At 46.8% G+C, this 17516-nt stretch overlaps 7 protein-coding genes across 7 annotated transcripts; 4 read left to right on the top strand and 3 right to left on the bottom strand.

Annotated features, from left to right (window-relative positions):
* Positions 1 to 692: 692 nt before the first annotated feature.
* N7503_000731 (uncharacterized protein) lies at positions 693 to 1969 on the bottom strand (the record flags this gene model as incomplete). The annotated part of the gene is made up of 3 exons (XM_057060292.1): positions 693 to 1157; positions 1208 to 1463; positions 1518 to 1969. 3 exons carry the CDS (start codon positions 1967 to 1969, stop codon positions 693 to 695), a joined length of 1173 nt encoding a protein of 390 aa, XP_056927215.1.
* Positions 1970 to 2842: 873 nt separating this feature from the next.
* N7503_000730 (uncharacterized protein) lies at positions 2843 to 3273 on the top strand (the record flags this gene model as incomplete). The annotated part of the gene is made up of 2 exons (XM_057060291.1): positions 2843 to 3150; positions 3231 to 3273. The coding sequence occupies 2 exons, from the start codon at positions 2843 to 2845 to the stop codon at positions 3271 to 3273; spliced, it is 351 nt and encodes a 116-aa protein (XP_056927214.1).
* A 3079-nt stretch (positions 3274 to 6352) lies between these two features.
* On the bottom strand, positions 6353 to 9231 carry N7503_000729 (putative DNA mismatch repair protein (Mlh3); the record flags this gene model as incomplete). The annotated part of the gene is made up of 2 exons (XM_057060290.1): positions 6353 to 8937; positions 8985 to 9231. The coding sequence occupies 2 exons, from the start codon at positions 9229 to 9231 to the stop codon at positions 6353 to 6355; spliced, it is 2832 nt and encodes a 943-aa protein (XP_056927213.1).
* Positions 9232 to 9634: 403 nt separating this feature from the next.
* N7503_000728 (uncharacterized protein) lies at positions 9635 to 10991 on the top strand (the record flags this gene model as incomplete). The annotated part of the gene is made up of 2 exons (XM_057060289.1): positions 9635 to 9668; positions 9730 to 10991. The coding sequence occupies 2 exons, from the start codon at positions 9635 to 9637 to the stop codon at positions 10989 to 10991; spliced, it is 1296 nt and encodes a 431-aa protein (XP_056927212.1).
* A 318-nt stretch (positions 10992 to 11309) lies between these two features.
* On the bottom strand, positions 11310 to 13085 carry N7503_000727 (cytochrome P450; the record flags this gene model as incomplete). Its single annotated transcript, XM_057060288.1, has 5 exons — positions 11310 to 11414; positions 11465 to 12241; positions 12291 to 12409; positions 12462 to 12714; positions 12777 to 13085. 5 exons carry the CDS (start codon positions 13083 to 13085, stop codon positions 11310 to 11312), a joined length of 1563 nt encoding a protein of 520 aa, XP_056927211.1.
* Positions 13086 to 14011: 926 nt separating this feature from the next.
* N7503_000726 (uncharacterized protein) lies at positions 14012 to 15308 on the top strand (the record flags this gene model as incomplete). The annotated part of the gene is made up of 5 exons (XM_057060287.1): positions 14012 to 14182; positions 14248 to 14623; positions 14678 to 14795; positions 14849 to 14916; positions 14980 to 15308. The coding sequence occupies 5 exons, from the start codon at positions 14012 to 14014 to the stop codon at positions 15306 to 15308; spliced, it is 1062 nt and encodes a 353-aa protein (XP_056927210.1).
* A 758-nt stretch (positions 15309 to 16066) lies between these two features.
* N7503_000725 (O-methyltransferase) lies at positions 16067 to 16762 on the top strand (the record flags this gene model as incomplete). The annotated part of the gene is made up of 1 exon (XM_057060286.1): positions 16067 to 16762. One exon carries the CDS (start codon positions 16067 to 16069, stop codon positions 16760 to 16762), a length of 696 nt encoding a protein of 231 aa, XP_056927209.1.
* Positions 16763 to 17516: the final 754 nt, after the last annotated feature.

Here is a 17516-nt window from a genome sequence, read left to right as displayed (position 1 = left end):
AAGTTAATCCTTAGAAAGGATAGGCCTCACGGCTTTTGTACAATTGAAAGCTGGAATGCTATCATGCTTTTGAATTCTATCTGTTCCTATAATAACTGTAACTCTGACTTGTGATGTACGTCTGTAGTGTACAGTAGTTTACTAATTGACTTGCTTGGTTTCACCATAAAGGCTACTTATCCCAAGCACCGCGTAAAGGTGCAAGTCCTGCTTGGGTGTCGTACACAGGGCCCGTACGACTAGGCAAAACAAAAAATGATACAATCAAGAACCAGATCATGCCAAACAAGTTCCAGCCAATTATGAAAAAAAATTAGAGTACAGTAGATGTTTTGACTCTCCTTCATCCCATCCACGGGTCATGGCCCACCGCGAACGGCAGCCGTGAACGAAACTCGGGGTTGTTGTTTTGTTGTTGCGCACTCTATCTTCTTTTCGTTTCACTTGACTTCATCCCCGATGGTACATGAAGCTTGAACTTGAATTTTGACAGATGCAACAGATGTAAATGCAAATATGGGTATCAATCTTGTCATCAGTCATCAGTCACATGGTATAGTCAGTCTCATATATGATATCAGTCACTGTACAATCACTTTCACTTCACAATGTTGTCAATCTGTCTTCAACGTCCCCTCAGTCTCTCGTCATCTCTTTTTTTGTGCTTTGTGGTGTTTTCGGGTTTTCGAGAATCACTTTTTTCGGGGCTTGATCAGCCCGTACGCCATCTTTTTTTGTTGTTTTTGCTTTTTGTTCAACTCCTTTTGCTTCTTCTCCATCTCCTTCTTCTCCATCTCCTTCTTCGCTTTTTTGGCTGCCTTCGCCGCCGCCTTCGTATCCAGTACTTCAATGGGCGGAACCAACATGAAGTGGGCTTTCGCCTCTTGTGGTGGCTGGTACGCGCGCGCGACTCCATGCGCCGGAGTGGAACACTCATCACTTTCCTCTTCCTCAATGATAGATGCCAGTCTTGGGATGGTTGTTGTATCCCATAGACAGAAGGGCAGAGACCAAGTCAGGAGACCTTGAATTTGGTCGTAGAACCCGTCTTCAGTAAACTGTTGGACATCGGTGTATTGCACCTCCAATTGGTTTCCATCAAAGCAACCATATAATACACGGGCTTGGGCTCCGTGGTAGATGGAGACCATGAGAGTCTTTTGTTGTCAATCTGATTTGCAGGTGAATGAGGTTGGACGTCACTTACTGGGAAGAAGTGATGGAACTCGATCAGTTCAGCACGGTAACGGGGATTCCGCATAGCCTTTGCTCCATCGTACATCGCATCTCGAAGGAAGATGACCATGGTTTCCAGCTCATTGACACTTGGCTGGAGTTGGTCGGCCAGTTCATTGGCTTCCAGAGTAATGATCCGGTGGCTGCTTCTGTCGTCGACAGTCTGATCCATCCGACGAACTTTGCCAGGAAGGAAAGCAAGCCGCTTGGTAGTCTTCTCACAAGGACTGTAGAAAGCATGTTAGGTCACCAGTCATTGAATGAAAGGGTGTAGAGCTTACGTGAATGTCTCATACATCGACGACGGACGCTCTCCATCAATCCGAGCAGTTTTGCGTTGCTTGGCGAACTCAGCGGCCAGTGCTGTTCCAAGCAACTGATCGCACTTGCTCTGAGCCATACCCGGAGATGAGCGAATCTCATCATGAGCCTTGAAGAATTGGCCGGTCCGCAGACCAGTGAATAAACACGGGTTCAGCTCAACCTCGGGCTCGGGCTGGAACCATGGTGTGCCAGGCGAAGAAGGAGTAGCACCAGTAAGGTAGTCGAGATGAACTAATTGCATTTTACATTGGTGTTTGAGGGTCTCAGTAAGACCGTCTGTGGAGTTGCGTAGATAGAAGTTGATCTTGTCTAATGATTCTTGTCGTTGTTTGTAGGACCAGACCCATTGGGGCTCTTGCTTCTTGCGAAGTGAACCCCAATGAGCACACTGGGAAGACCGAGGCGACATTTGATAGATATAATCTTCACGGGCATGGATGGAGGAAGGAAAAGAAAAAAAGCTGGGAGAAAACCAGGGGGGTCTTATATAGTCATGCCCTTGCAAAATACCGTTTATACTAATCCATGGATCTAGACAGGCCCGTCGACAGTAAAGGAAATGTTAATATTGTTCAAGATCAAGTTGCAAGAGGTTCCATGGTTGGCGAAATCCGGGGTAACCGATTCATACTAGTCGCGAGCCCCGATATCAAGAACGAAAATCGAGCTTCCCACAGGGGGAAGCGGATGATGTCTTCAATACGCTGGAAGTTAGATATGACTCTTTTCCATTCATATTTCAGGTATTTTACACTGCGACATTTGTATGATATCTGTAATAATGGCCAAATGATGCAATGCTCACGCTATGCCGTCGCTCAATTTGGAAAATTTGACACCAAGCGGAAGTCCGACAGGACTCGGCCTTAAAATTGTAGAGAGAGTATGTGTACGTAGCACGAATTATGGAGCATATTTATGGAGAATACATATTCAGGCAGATGAGACTCGGAAGGCTGAAGTTAATGGGGATGATGATGGTTGTCACTGGGAGCTTAGTGTAGAGCAGGAGGTGACTAGTAGAGCCAGCAGCCTCTGAGCATCATTTCATCCAAGAAACACCATGAATATTCATTTTCATTCGTTTAGATTTATCTTGTATTGATTTAGGCTCTTCCACTTGAGATCTATGAGGTCCGCGGAGTGTCCGGGGACCCGAATGAAGTGGGTCCGGGGCTCTCTTACTTAAAGGCAGTAGCGGCCCCAAAACGACCACCATCTCAGCTTCATCCGAAATTATTAAAAGCCTTTCCTTGCCTCTTCTTGCCATTTCTCCGTCAGTATGTCCACTGACGCCTTACAAGAGACCAACAACAAGACCCTTGGGACTGCCGCTGGAACCTTCCCAGTCATCACTCTGCCAGACGGTCGAAAGGTGCCCACTGGAACAGTTGGAGCCTTGCTGGTCAACATCAAGGCCTACGACGAAGGCGATGAGACTATAAAAGCTGAGCTTGAGCCAGCTATACAATCGGCGATCCCAACTTTACACAAAGTGGGCATGTTTGACCTCTTCGCTCCTGAGGAATGGACATCAAGTCGCAGCCTCGGCCGCAGCCTTGTGGGCCGACTAGCGCATGACTACATCAGGTACGGCATCCAAAAATTCATGAACTGCCAGCCTTTATCTTTTGTTTCATTGTATTGATAGTCTAATCTACTCTGAGTAGGGAGCTTTACGCGCTGGAGAACCCAGGAACCTCCGAGCAGTGATCAAAGGCAGAGAGCCGATTTATAGCCATGTTGTACATTAGACACTACTCTAGACCTCAACTACATTGTTGAAAGGCAAAAGAAGAGCCACGGATCATCTTTCTCTTGCTGTTATACGCCCTTCTAGTCCAACCGCATCATCTTGACTCTGACTCATCATGCCCGAACTGGGACATTGCTGTTCACACTTTTGGACTTTCATTCTGAATCGGGCATAGTAGCTAGACTCTCACACGTCACCCCAGAATACAAATATAAAAAATTTGCAAAAAATGCGCTATGTATACCTGCCCTTTGACTAGGCATTGCTCCCAGGCCGATGATCTTCATACCGCCGAGCCAGTTTCACTATCCCGTTAAAGCGCAAACTCGCTACGGAGCTTGTAAAGATTATGTGCTGTTTCACATTCTTAGAGATGTTTGGTGCTGTTCTAGTAACGTAGATCTCAGATACAAAAGTCTCGAACACCCAAATTAGATAGAGTCTCTCGAATGTGGGCTGGCCTATCCAGACCAGTCAGACAGACGTAGAACAAGACTTGCATAACAAGGTTGAATACTGTGTTAGAAAAACATATAAATTCTATTGGTGGAATTGACTTCCACGAAGCATGAGCCATACTTGACTGATTGTTCCCTGTAGCTGAACTGATATCCATATTGTGATGAGTATGTCCCTGTCTCTGGAAAGAGTCATACCCTACCCCCCTCTACCTCGATTTCCCCGGACTTCCTATCCCTACCACCAGCTGCATAAGCCCCAACAAACAAAGTTACACAGCCCTCTTATCATCAAAACCATCGCATTGACATTCAACTTAATCAAATGTAACAAGGCAAACCTTTCAAATGAGGGGTTAAGTGATGTATCCCGTTTCATATCAAAAGAATAGAACAGGCCTTGCATATTACCCCTCCATCATTTGCCTAATATGGTATCAAGTCCATGCCACGTCAGTTCAGATCGGACCCCCACGAGCCTTATGCAATGCAAGGGATACGTCAACTCGTAAGTTTGGGACGCTGTACAAAAAAAACCCGTGACTACATCTTACGGGTGGATCTGCATATAGAATGAGACTAATCTAGAACTATTCAAATCCTGCATATTTTCTGCAGAATAATGCTATGCATTGCTGATCTGGTTCATGCTGGCTCCTGCTTGTATGACCTTAGATGGTAGTGGCTAGCTGAGGGCTTGGGACAACGTCATTCCTACCAGGTGCTGTTTCGAGTTCTTTACTTGTATTCAGCTTTACGTCCAGAGAGATGGTATGGTTTTGTATTGGCTTTGGCCTTTTGTAGAGGTGAGGGGTGGTATTTGACGTTGTGGATGTGATATATCAACTAGGGTTGAGATGGCTTAAGCCACCCGCCAAGACCTTTCGGCTAAAGTTGGATTTGCACATCGTCAAACTGAACTCGAGTTTGACCTTGATTGCCTAAATGTATGAATCAGAATGTAAATAAAGTCGGCCGAATCCAGCTTACGCACAAGTATTGCTTTCTCCCTTTCGGCCTCACATCACTAAGAAGCTGCTATAATGAGTTATTTGATAGATGCCAAAGTAAGATTACCTTCTTAGGTTACTGGAAGTTACCTGACAGGCCGAGCGTATTAAGGAGTGCCGTCCGGCATTTTTATCTAGGTAATGGAAAGCGTATAAGTCTGCACTCGGTATCAGAGGCCTTGAAAGTGGCAAACAGTCAAAACCAAGCCCTCAATGACATCGATGTTATTTCTGGAAGAACTCCAAGAATGAATATACATATTCTGAAGAAAGATATAGGAACGAGAGACAAATTTGATAATCGGTACAAATGAAGAGCCCATGCCTAACCACACCTATACAAGTGCTCCTGCTTCCTTCTTCGCTCCTCCTTCGTTCTTCGAACCGGTGTTCACTTTGCTTTGTGGACTGTGATCCACAGGGCTATGATTCACTCGATCTTGCATAATCCGGGCAAAGTCGCCTGATCTGTTGGTTGCCACATTTTCTTTTGCTGTTTGGTGTTTGTCAAGGGCCACCTCTATATATATATTCATTTATCGGAACCCATCAGTAATTATGGAATACGAGGCTATCACTCCCGAGACGTCAATATGACTCATTCCCTTTAAAGTCAGAGATATCCACAGAAATAAATGGATTTCCACCACTATTGTAAAAGAACCACTCCTGTTAACGAAGATTGACTACGAAAGCACCGCAGGCTTGGAATCTATATCCATATAGCGGATTGATTATTCTATATCATATCTTCACTTCTCCAAAGGTTGGCTGGAAGGAGCTCGGGATGTGGTTTAAATCCCTTTCAAAAAGGAACAAAACTATTCTTTCGGCCGATGATACATCATCTCCCACCAAGGAAGTTGCAAGCGTTGCCAGAGCCAGTCAGCTCAATTCCCAGAGAGCTGTGGGCAATCGGCCCCCGGAAAACACTACAAGCGTTTCTCTTGCCGAAACTACTGGACTCGATTCACCTCAATCGAAAGAAGTGTCCAATGCTATCCTTCCAGCGGCACAAAAGGTGGATAGCCTGATCCGGAGGTTAGGTGGAACAGCGACGCAACATATAGGCCTCATAAGATATGGTGATCTTCAAATGTTTGTCGAGGAGCTCCAATATGGGGTCAGCAGCATAAATATAAGATATTCGGCTTTAAGACCCCCTAAAGAGCACGATAGGTCTGCTCAAACGACAAGCGAGGATATCGAAAACCGTCTCATCCAAGTCATAGCCAACACGAGATATATACCCTTCTTCTGGAAAGATAAGCACATGAGCGATAAAGTACCCCAAGAAGAGGAGATTTTGGAAGTACTCTATCGAGCAAAGTCTATTATTGCGGAGACAAAATGTTGTACGGAGTCGCTCCCGTTTTCTAGAGAACACAGTAAAAATGGGGAAGGCCAAGCGACAGCAGGCACTACGAGTTGATCTGAACGTCCTGGCAAGCTGGTCCAGCAGTCTCGTTATGCACTTAGATACAATATCGGCTGGATTTGAGGCCACAACATAGCACTGGAACTCTCAATTGGCAGAGTATCAAAGCTTGAAAGAGGAGACCAATCACTCAATGGACATATTTCGCTTGGAACGCCTCTATAAAATTCATGCCTGAGTCATCGTAATCATCACAATCAGCAGTCATGCCTCCAGCAAAAGAGTCAGCCTTGTATTCTGGCCGTGGACGAAGATCGAGAATGGGTATCATGGACGGTCGTCCATGGGCGCACTGAAATGGGAATGCACATCGAGCCAGCCTCGAAATCAATGTCCTGCAATCATCGATGCTCAATGGGTCGTTGAACATGATGGCACTGCGACATGCACGGGAGTTAAGAAGATCAAAGATGCCAGTGGGGCAGCCCTTCATCCTTTGTACCCAAGAATGCGGCATAGACTTTCCCATGGGAAAAAATCCATTCCCGTCGAATATCATGCCGTACCTCTCGGTGTGGTTATCTCCAGAAGCCATCGCCGGGCCCAGTGGTTTCCTACCAACTTCCTCGTTTGTCCAAATCTCGCGGCGAAGCAACTCAATAATCAAAGTAGGTTCCAATCGGCATCTCTCTGCAATGAGGGCCGGTACTAAATGAACCAAGACAGTGAACTCGGACGCTGAGGTTTCACCCATGTTATAATGAATCCCCCAGTCTTGAAAGAAGCTAGAATACTTGTGAAAAAGCGTAGCTTCAGTAGATGAGATTTTGAAGACAATTGGGTTGATTTCAACAGTGCGAACTTTAGTCTCATACGGCGACTCTGTTGGAATGAACATTTCTTCGAACAACTGTTCGATTCGGCAACGTTCATCTGCTGCATGTTGGTCGATCAGTACTAAGACTGCCTCCTGTATACCAGCACTCTGCGAAGGTGCTGCGCCAAGTTTGGCAAGAATGTACTTTTGATCGACTTGTGCGATGATGGTGGCGCTTGATAGGCTTTGACGCTGCAGCTTTCCTCTGAATTTGGCAACACCAGCAGCCTCTAGAGTCCCAATATCATGAGGACAACTGCGAGATGAACCATCGGGATTGCAAAAATCAGCTTCAAGATCATAACTTGGTAAAGGCATTTCCGTGCGGGTAAACGTAGGGTTGTCCCATGCTTTCAGTAGGTTTTCTATCCAGACTTTCGGGCTTGATGAGTTTGCTTTAGTGCTTCCTAGTAGAGTAGGTCTTGTGAAACGACTAGCCACCGTTGACCCAACTGTCTGACCCGTTCGGGAATTGATCATATGTGTTTTCCCGGTGCGCTGATCAATCCAAGGGATTAGCCTGTCCGTCGTCTGGATTTCATCTTCACTTTCTGGACTGGCTTCTTTGCTGCGTTTTTGGGAAACATTCAGCAACATATCTGTAGCATTTTCCTCTCGCAATGAGCGGCTTTGAGGATGTTCAGGCAGAGACAGAAGCTGTCCATGAAGCCGATTGGAAGTATCTTGGCTGGGTAGAGCATGAGTATCAAGTCCTTTTGCAGTCTTTACTCTGGTCCAATTATTCAAATTCTGAGAAGTATTGACCCTCTGTGGTCGCTGGAATGACGGAAGCTTGAGATTATCGCTGAAACCTTCTTTCGTGCTTGATCCCGCACATCGTTGCTTGGAGGACGACCGTGCACGACTTGGACCAACAGAAGGGCCCTCTTGGGTTTGATCTGATATTCTCCCTTGTCGCTTGGTGATACGGGGTCGCATGTTCTGTTGCTTGAGAAATTCCAAGATCATTGCCTCGAGGAGGTCAGTGACACGTTGAAAGGACTTGTCTGAGCTCGGGGGGACCTCGTCCCCATCATCACCCAATGGTAGATTTGCACTAGTGTCGATACGTATATAAAACATTGGCCACTTATTGACTGGCTTTGCCCAGGTTTTGCCACTGATACTGCTTGGGGCTTCAGAGTTGCCCAGGACAGGGGATGGGCACGTCGCAGTGGTGCTGCGAGATATGTTTCCAGAGCTTCCAAAATCGGATAGAGATATTAAACGATTTATCTCGCTGTAGAGAAGATTTGCACCATTTGAGAGGACCGGATCATTGCCCAGAGAAATGAACTGGAGCCTTTTCGAAGGACTGGGCACAATGGATATTGCGGCACAGATTGTGAGATCGGGAACCTTGGCCGATATGACATGCCATGAATCCATGTTTCTGGAATTTATCATTCCCGATTGCGCGAGAATTGATCCAATGCGACTTAGATCGATTGTGTTGCCGAAATCGGCATGTCCATCCTGTATATATCTGTTCAGACGAATCGAGACTCTTTTAGCTCGTTCTGCATCAGAAAGAATTAACTTCGAGAGCAGAGGGTTTGCCAGCATAAGAGAAGCCAGCGAGTATCTCAGGTTATCCCATTCTCGATCTAACTCATCTGGTCGTTCAAGGACAAGGGCTCGACGCTTGACGCGCACCGGCATGTTGCCAAAAAGGTCATTTACCGTCACACATGTGCCATGTCCACTAAAACGAAGATTTTGGTGCGCAGGTGCGGGAATCAAACGCGCCAAGGGCGTTGAACGATGAAATATGACAGAGTTTGTAGTCTGCTGGTGGATATGACAAGATGTCACGGTAAGCAAGGACAATGCACTAAGAGCGGATAGAAAAAGCCCCCGATGGCCATATTTGCCAGTCTTCTGGAACTGAGAAGTGTCTGTCCTGAATTAGCGATTTGTCGGCGATCCATATAGAGAGACATACGGTGTGCCTTCCCGAGCCCCCCGGTTGACTCGAATTCGACGGAACGAATTCCATCGCCGTCATCTTCGATAATACACCCTCCGCGCTTGAAGTCCACTGAGATGTGGACCGTGCTGGCATTTGCATCCAGTGCATTTTTAACCAATTCCAAAATGACTCCGTTCAGATGAGTGATCGAGGTGGAGGATTTGATCTTGGCAGCAACATCTGGAGGGAGTACTTGAATTCTTGTTCCTGATGATGCCATGATAGGAGCATTCGCATGCTCAAATGTTGTGTAGATCGTTCAAAAGAACTATGTTTTCCATAGCAACGACGGCTGAGATGCAATGATGCAAGAACTTTGCCACTTTATCATGATTGTCACATTGTCCAGGTAAAATGGTAAATTGGAGAAACCGCAGGTTCTCAAGAACCGAAGCTGAAAGCCAGAGAGTCGATCTATTTTTGAAAACAAAGTTGAAGAATTCCAGACCACAATGACATCAAGGGGCACATGACCTGCAAGGATTACCGTGCACGGATAAACAGTCAATCCGCATTGCTCCCATCTGCCTCGGCGCGAACTCCTTTGAAGCTTCACTGTTGCCCCTGCTAAGTTGTCAACACCTAGGAAAGGGTTGATTCTGGCGTGTTATTCTGATTGCAACATGGCTACAGCTGAAGGGCCCTCACGGGCGCACGGTAATCACTCAGGAGAACATCTGGCCTTTGTGAAACACACTAATGACGTGGTATACAATAGATCGCAACGGTCGCCGCCGCCCATTCTCCAGTTGGATGAAGCGCCTCGCAAGCCTCAAAGGCTCCTCCGAATCCGGTTCAAATCGCTGGTCCAACAAACGCTACGGTTCCACCAAGGGAAAGAAAACCCAAGTCAACAACAACCCTTATCCACTATCTGGGATCAACCGGCAATCAAATACAAATGGTTCATATGAAGACAGTGAGCGCAACTGCAGAGAGTCTCACTCTCGAAGCGATCCGTCTTTGGTTTATTCGGGCTATGAGAACCATGTTCCTGGGACGGGCGCGAAGTCAACAGCCCCCACCATATCAACAATCGGGGACACCGCAATTTCAGAGGCAGCCTATTCCAAGGCGGGCACAATGGCGACAATGGGTGGAGGCATTAGTACAAACGGAGGAGGCGAGGGCAGCACATTCTCCTCCCCGAGCCCGTCAGTTCGGTCGTTGACCACCACCTTGACAACGGTTCAGTCGGCAGCCCCTTCGACACAGTTATACCCTGCGCAGAATGCACCGAATGGCCAGGCAAATGGACACTCGACGCAAAGTTCTGTAAGCCAGCAGGTTCAATTTTCTCACCAATTCCCAACTTCGTCGTCCTCCCCCGCTACGGCTGTGCCCCCACATCTCATACCCCACAGTCAATCCATGACATACTCTACGGCAACAGCGAATAATGTCTTGACCGACAACGCATCGATCCTTACTCTGGCCAGCTCTTCGAAACGCCGACGCAGGAACTCCCTCGATACCAATGCCTCAGTGCGTGCTCTGGCGCCGTCGTCGGTGTTCGGTGGAAGTCGCGAGAGTCTGCCACTGAGTGTGCTAAGTGGGAACGTGGTCGAGCCATCCAATGCATCTGTTCTCAACGCCCAGGGTGTTTTGAGTCGTCCCAGCATCGTCGGACTTGCCAATGCCGAACGCATTAGTGTCTACTCGTCCTCTGGTGTCATACCTATTGCTAACACTGCGGGCGAACGAGGAAGCCTCTACACGAAGCCAACCGCGACCGCAGGTGATGGGGCCAGTATCCGCAGCGCTGCGCCCTCGCATGGTCGCAACGATAGCACAGCTGCCAGCATTACCGGAGTGGGCAGCCCGCTTGCCATGGCATCTGGCCGGGTCAGTCGCAGAAGCTCCGGGTGGGGAGAAATCACCGGTGAAGAATCACCAGAAGAGAGACAATCTAGCGACCGGAACGACGAGAAACAAACGTCAAAGGCCGACGTAAGCTTTCAAGAAGAGCCTAAAGAATAATCTTGATTTGATGAGGTGAAACCACAGACCTCAATGATTTTACGCAAATGCGGCGAAGCGACGGACCTACTCAGGTCCTCTTTATTTGTTTTTCTTTTTCTCCTACACTAATGAAATGACGCATGGAAATTGGATTGGATACGGGGGTATTTGCGGGCTGAATTTGTGGTGTTTGTGCTGGCGTTTTCCTTTGGGTCGGACTTGATATCCTTGCAGTATGCCTTTGCTTTTGTGTATTGATTTGCAAATTGAATCGTGTATTCAGAAACCCAAGACATAATCTTCTTCTGCAACTTTCCATTCCCAATGCCATCTAACTCACTGAGCTGCAGCACGACGCCGAATAATCATCGGCATATCATACTGATACACGAACCAAGCATCCCGATACTTCCACTCGTGCTGAGGATCAACAAGTTGAATCTAGAACAGGTTAGCTCGACGAAGGCCAGCAAACAAAATGAATCACTCACATCAAACAAGCTGTAAAGCGTTGCAATTAACTTCTTAATCTCCAACATAGCCAGATATCTCCCCATACAAATTCTCCCACCACCCCCAAATACAAAATCAACTGTATCCTTCATCCGCCGCAACCTCACATCAAAAGCCTCCTCACTCTCATTCTTCTCCCGAAGCCAGCGATCAGGAATAAAGGTATCGGCATCATCGCCAAAAACACCATAGTCCCGACCCGTAACAAACGGATTAGATCCCACCTTCGTTCCAGCAGGAAGATACCGTCCATCCGGAAGCGTGAAACCACCCTCAGGGACGACACGCTCGAATATCATAGCGATACCAGGATTAACACGCATAGCCTCCCGGATCACGGCATCCAGATAGGGTAGGTCCCGTATCAGCGCCCAAGGTGCTGGAGTGGGGAGCGAAGCTGCCTCCAGCTCGGATGATAGTTTTGCGGCTGCTGCTGGCGCTTTTGCGAGGTAATATAATACTGCGCGCATTGTTGCGGAACTAGTATCACCACCTGCCAGGATACTGAGCATGAGCCAGTTGACAATCTGTTGATCGTTCACTAGGTCAGGGTTTGATTGTTTTAGAGCCACATATTTGTCTAGTGTGTGCGATACGCCTGCTGAGCCGGCGGTGGTCTTTTCGGTGGCTAGTTGAGCTTGGTATTCTGCTGCGACTTTGAAAGCGTACAAGACGCCCGTTAGAGTTGGTTTGGGGCCAATTCGTTTTATGGGATTTTTGTCGAGGAGATTATCTATCCAGGGGATCTGGGAGACCTGCTTTTGGGTTAGTCGAGCTTGTGTGTTGGATTGGAGGGACATTTACTGGGGCGAAGTAGATCAAACCAGCAGTTGAGTCGGTGATTAGATTGTCGACGTCTTTTTCTTGGTCGATGAAACCATAGTGACGGCCAAAGCTGAAGTTTGCCGTGACATCCCAAGCGACTAGTTTATTAGTGAAGTTTTCAGGATTCAAGTTGCTGTGGGGTTGACTTACAAAATCCAATCCATTCATCTGCTGGACAGACCTTGCCAGCATTTGCTCCATCGACGAATCTTAGCGCAAGCTTGTCCACAAACTTGGTAAGAGTCTCATCGATCAGGGGTTCGTATTCCAGAACCTTGGTCATACTCCAGAGTCCGCGAATAGGTCGGATGTTCTGATCATGCCACTCTTCATCCTGGGAGTTGAAGAGGTTGGACAAACGATGACCTTCGATAAGCACATCATTTGGCCTATACATATCACTCTTAATTCGCGATTGATTGTCAGGAACGAATGTCACTATTAAGCAAATATAATGCGTCATACCTTCTTCCATGCATTACGAGTCGAGTAGATAGTGCGGATCAAATTCGGGTCCGAAATGCTCACGCAATTGGGTCCAATCTGCACCGCAGTTCCATACTTGCGATGCAAGTCAAGATGCTTGAGATCGACACGCCCCCGGTAGGTATGAACAGCACGCCAGAGATCTGTAGTCTTTGCAAGGATTGGACCGGGTATAGCCTTCAATGGGGAGAGAAAATAATCCCAAATCAGCTTTGTGAGACACAAAAGTCCCAGAGCGATAAGGCCCTGGGCCCACAAGCCAAGAGAAAGCGTCGATAACACAGCCATTGTAGCCAATACAGCCCAGGACAGACCAAAGTACGTAAGAGGAGTCAGATATTGAATGAAACGACGTCGCATTCACAGCAAAGAAGCTGTCATGTCAGGAGAATGCGGAGAAACATGGTCAACGATGACCATTTTAGAGAACCTATGAGGGACGCTAGTAGAGTTCAAAAACGAAACAACATGATAATTGACTCCAGAAGACGGGAAAACGAGGCCAATGCGAACGGTCCTAGCTCCAAGCTAGTTTTGGGCTTATTGTCTTCCGCCAGGCGGAGTTGAATAAATACCCAAATTGGGCTTTTTAGAACGGGGAACGGCGGGATGTGGAGACCAATGGTAACCCTGTGGCGCTGACTGGCCGGACAAGGCAACCGCTATCAAGTCATATAGATGAATCTAGACTTTTGACAGCGGCACTGGCCAAATATCGTTTAGCGTCGATTATTTCCAATTGCGAAAATCTGGCTTGAAGAAACGCCAAGGACTTTGTCGTCGCGTATAGAGACCAAATGAAAAGCCACGCACAGACGCCGCTCAGGCAATGCAACGGTGATCTGCTTTGTTTTCGAACATGTCGCTTGATCCTTTCGTATTTCTTGTTTCGTGATCTACACGTCGCTTGCAGGTTTAATGGTATTTTGGTGGGAGAAGGCCTTGCATAGGGATTTGTGGGAGAAATATGATAGATCTCATTTTGGTGCAGAGGCCTGCTTATACGACGAGGATCCACTTGTTATGAATGACCCATCCGAACCACCAAATGCTCCTGTCATATTTCCTGATTCCGTTAGTCTGATTGGGCTTAGAGTAACGTTATTGACAATGCTTAAATGTTTGGGGTTTCCCCGGACAAGTCTTTCTACTAGGCCGCCCATGTTGCGGGTGAAACCTTGTCATTTACATTTGAATTTGTGAGATTCTACATTATGACTTCTCAGCAGGCGGCCTACATGGAACAGAGCAGGGCGCCTTTGGTGCAGGGTGTTATGTGGACGATGTCGATAGTTCCCCTGTTTTTTGTTTGTGGTCGTTTATATGTGCGAGTATGCTTGAAGCGGGTTTTTGGCTGGGATGATTTCATCATTATTGTTGCCATTGTGAGTAATTTTCCTTTCACTTTGAACTTCATCCACTTCAACGGAATACTCAAATCTCTCTCCAGTGTCTCCTTATCGCATACGCCGCTGTATGTCATGCCGCTACACAAGTGGGTCTTGGAAGCCATCTGATTGTTGTGGAAGAAAACCCGAACAATCTTATATCTGTGGCCTTGCTATGTGACATAGGCGAAGTTTTGGCAATCATGGCGTGTACATTGGGGAAAACATCATTTGCAGTGACACTCATGCGAATTGTGGTGAAGAGATGGATGGTGGTATTACTATGGTTTGTGATTATCACTATGAATCTGGTCAACATCTTGACTGCATTCTTTGTGTTTTTGCAATGCAAAGACCCTCGGCATCTGTGGAATCCTACAATTCCTTCCAAGTGCTGGCCTGCGGATGTTTTTACTAACTATTCGCTTTTTGTGGGAGGTGAGTTGACAAGTCCCACTCTGCTTTCTACCTTCTTTTACTGACTCAAAATAGCATACTCTGGTGCTCAAGACTTTGTCCTAGCTCTTCTCCCTTGGACAATTGTCTGGAATTTGCAAATGAAGAAAAAGGAGAAGTTTGGCGTGGCATTCGCCATGAGTCTAGGTGTATTGTAAGCATCCATGGGCCCGCCTGGACCAACCTCTCGCTAACTCGATTCACTAGTGCCGGTGCAGCTGCCATCGTCAAAACAACCTACCTTGTCGCGCTTTCAGCCAAAGCTGACTTTACATGTAAGTTTTTCAAAGGTTTCCAAGTATTGCATGAAATAACATCGCTAACCCTTGTATTCGTAGGGGAACTCGCCCCATTACTCTATTGGGCTGCCGTCGAAGATGGCCTAGCCATCACAGCCGCCTCAATTCCAGCACTAAAACCTCTATTAGTGCGCATGTTTCCAAGCTCACCAGGTGACAGCTATAACATGATCTCCTACCCGCCAAAACCGCGTGGGAGGAATGTTTTTGATCCTTCCCAGGGAGAGACGCAGACGGATATTAGGCAGGGTAGTCTTCGTGATATGGGGAGTCAGACTGCTATTATTGAGCCTCAGACGCCTGGGAAAGAGAATGAAAATATCAATCTTAGGACGGAGGTTTCTGTTAGGTATACTCGGTCTCCATGAGTGAGGGTGGCTCAACCGTGGTGGTTATACCGCCATGATCTATTCTAATTGAGAAGTGTTTCAGCCTTGAAATATTCGTAAATTTTAGTTTATGAACACTCAGTGAGCATGACCTAGATCATTCGCTGACTCGTCTCACTCATTGTTCAGAGGCATCTACTTAGCACCCAGTCTAGTTCGTGCTCATTACCGAAGTATTGCCCCTCTCAAACGCACTGGTTAAGTTCCCAGGTATTTTTTAAGGGCCATTCGTTACTGCAGGGTCAGCTTTCATTTCTCCAACACATTCGAAATTAGAAACAAAATTTGAACTGTAAACTGTGGGAGGAAACATTAGTTCTACATTTCGGAGATGATGGTGGGACTCGGAGATCTCAGCCCCTCTCCATTATGTCGAGTACCTGACCCGGAGACGTTCGTTCCGAGGCGGTAGCCTCGAACATCTATAAAGTAGAAGCCATAACTGAAGAACGATTATTTCTAGCCTATTGCAGAGGTAGGAAGAATTTCAGGCTGTCTGAGTTGGCGCAATAAATCCATCAAAGGTTGCATTCTCCAATCGGAGCTTATTCAAGATCCGAGTTGTAAAGCCGAGTTGCCGTCTGAGCCACATGACGTGTGTAGTAGTCTGTATGAGACTATTTAAAGGAGGAGTCGAAGCCGCAAAAACCTAAATCTTCATCTCAATCAACAGTATTCAATCCCGATTCTTCAAAAACTCGCAGTTTCAGCAAAAGATCAATTACCCAAATCTCACCATGTCCCTCGACCAAGTCAACCAGGGGAAAGCCGTTGACTCCTATGTCAAGAAGCATCTCCTCCATGAGGACAAAGGCTTGGAAAATGCCTATGCAAACAGCGCAAAGCAAGGTCTTCCGATGATTGCAGTCTCGGAGATGCAAGGAAAATTCGCCTCAATGCTCACAACCATCGGATCAGCACGCAACGTCCTTGAGATTGGCACTTTAGGGGGGTTCTCTACCATCTGGTTCGCACGAGCCATGAAAGGACGTGGAAAAGTAACCAGCATCGAAGTAATACCGCACCACCGTGATGTCGCAATTGATAACTTGCGGGCTGCGGGGGTCCAAGTCCCCGAAGAGGTCGACATCCTCCTCGGAGCAGCACTGAATATTCTGCCAAAGCTCGCAGAGGAGATTGAGAAAGGAGCAAGAGAGCCCTTTGACTTTGTTTTCATCGACGCTGACTGGGATAACCAGTGGAGTTATTTTGACTTCGGAGTCAAGTTGTCCAAGGGTAAAGGTGCTGTTATTTACGTTGACAATGCGGTGCGCAATATGTTGGAGAGTGGCATTGTTGGAGATGCTGAACGTGACGAAAAAGCTGTTGATGTTGTGGCTAATGTTGGGGCGGATGACCGCGTCGATGCTGTTGTTATGCAAACAGTGGGATCGAAGAACCACGATGGGTTCCTGCTTGCTGTTGTGAAATAGAAAAAAACCTCATTATTTTAGTGCCCTGCAGTAGTTTGTCAAATCTTGGACGTCTTCTCGGACGTAAAATTCGAGTTGAGATGTGTTGGAAAAAGAAATCAATCAAATTCATTACTCGATCAATCCTGAAGGTAGTGGAACGGTGGGTTGAGACGTACATTACGAGTGGAAGATCGAGTCACCTTGTCCATTTTTGAGGGCATAAATGGACATTGTGTGATATTCAGGTAATTAGTCAGAGATAATAATCATGTTCATTGCCTTCGAGGTCAAATGATTGGTTGGAGATGTGCCTAAAGTAGGTACGTTTAGACTTAATCATCCCAGTCGCCGTGCGGACACCGAATACGGAAAATTCGGACTAGGAATTATTTTTTATGAATGTGCTGCAGCCCACAAATTGACAATGTTGGCGAATGATCGTAATACGAAGGACATCAACGCAGTAAGGAAATGGAAACCAAAATGGAGGTCTGGGATAAGTTCCTTACAAGTCATAGTATCGATCAGCATGTTATGACTTACATATTAGGAAGTTTTTCTTACAAGTCGCTGGTTTAGAACAGCAAAAGTTCCATTCTAGAATGTAGTAACATGACCTAAAATCAATTGGAATGTCCTATCTACGGATGGCCTCGTCTTTACTACAGATTCTTTGCGCGTAGTAGCCATACGGCTATTTCACAGACCTTATGGATCGGCTCATGACAAACGTCAATGTGGACAAACGCTCAGTAGATGCGGTCTCGATCTA

The sequence above is a fragment of the Penicillium pulvis genome (assembly GCF_028828015.1).
Source record: "Penicillium pulvis strain IBT 33274 chromosome Unknown contig_10_segment0_segment0, whole genome shotgun sequence".
Taxonomy (NCBI): Eukaryota; Fungi; Ascomycota; class Eurotiomycetes; order Eurotiales; family Aspergillaceae; genus Penicillium; species Penicillium pulvis.
Note: the sequence above shows the minus strand (reverse complement) of the source record. Positions and strands in the feature narration are given on the sequence as shown.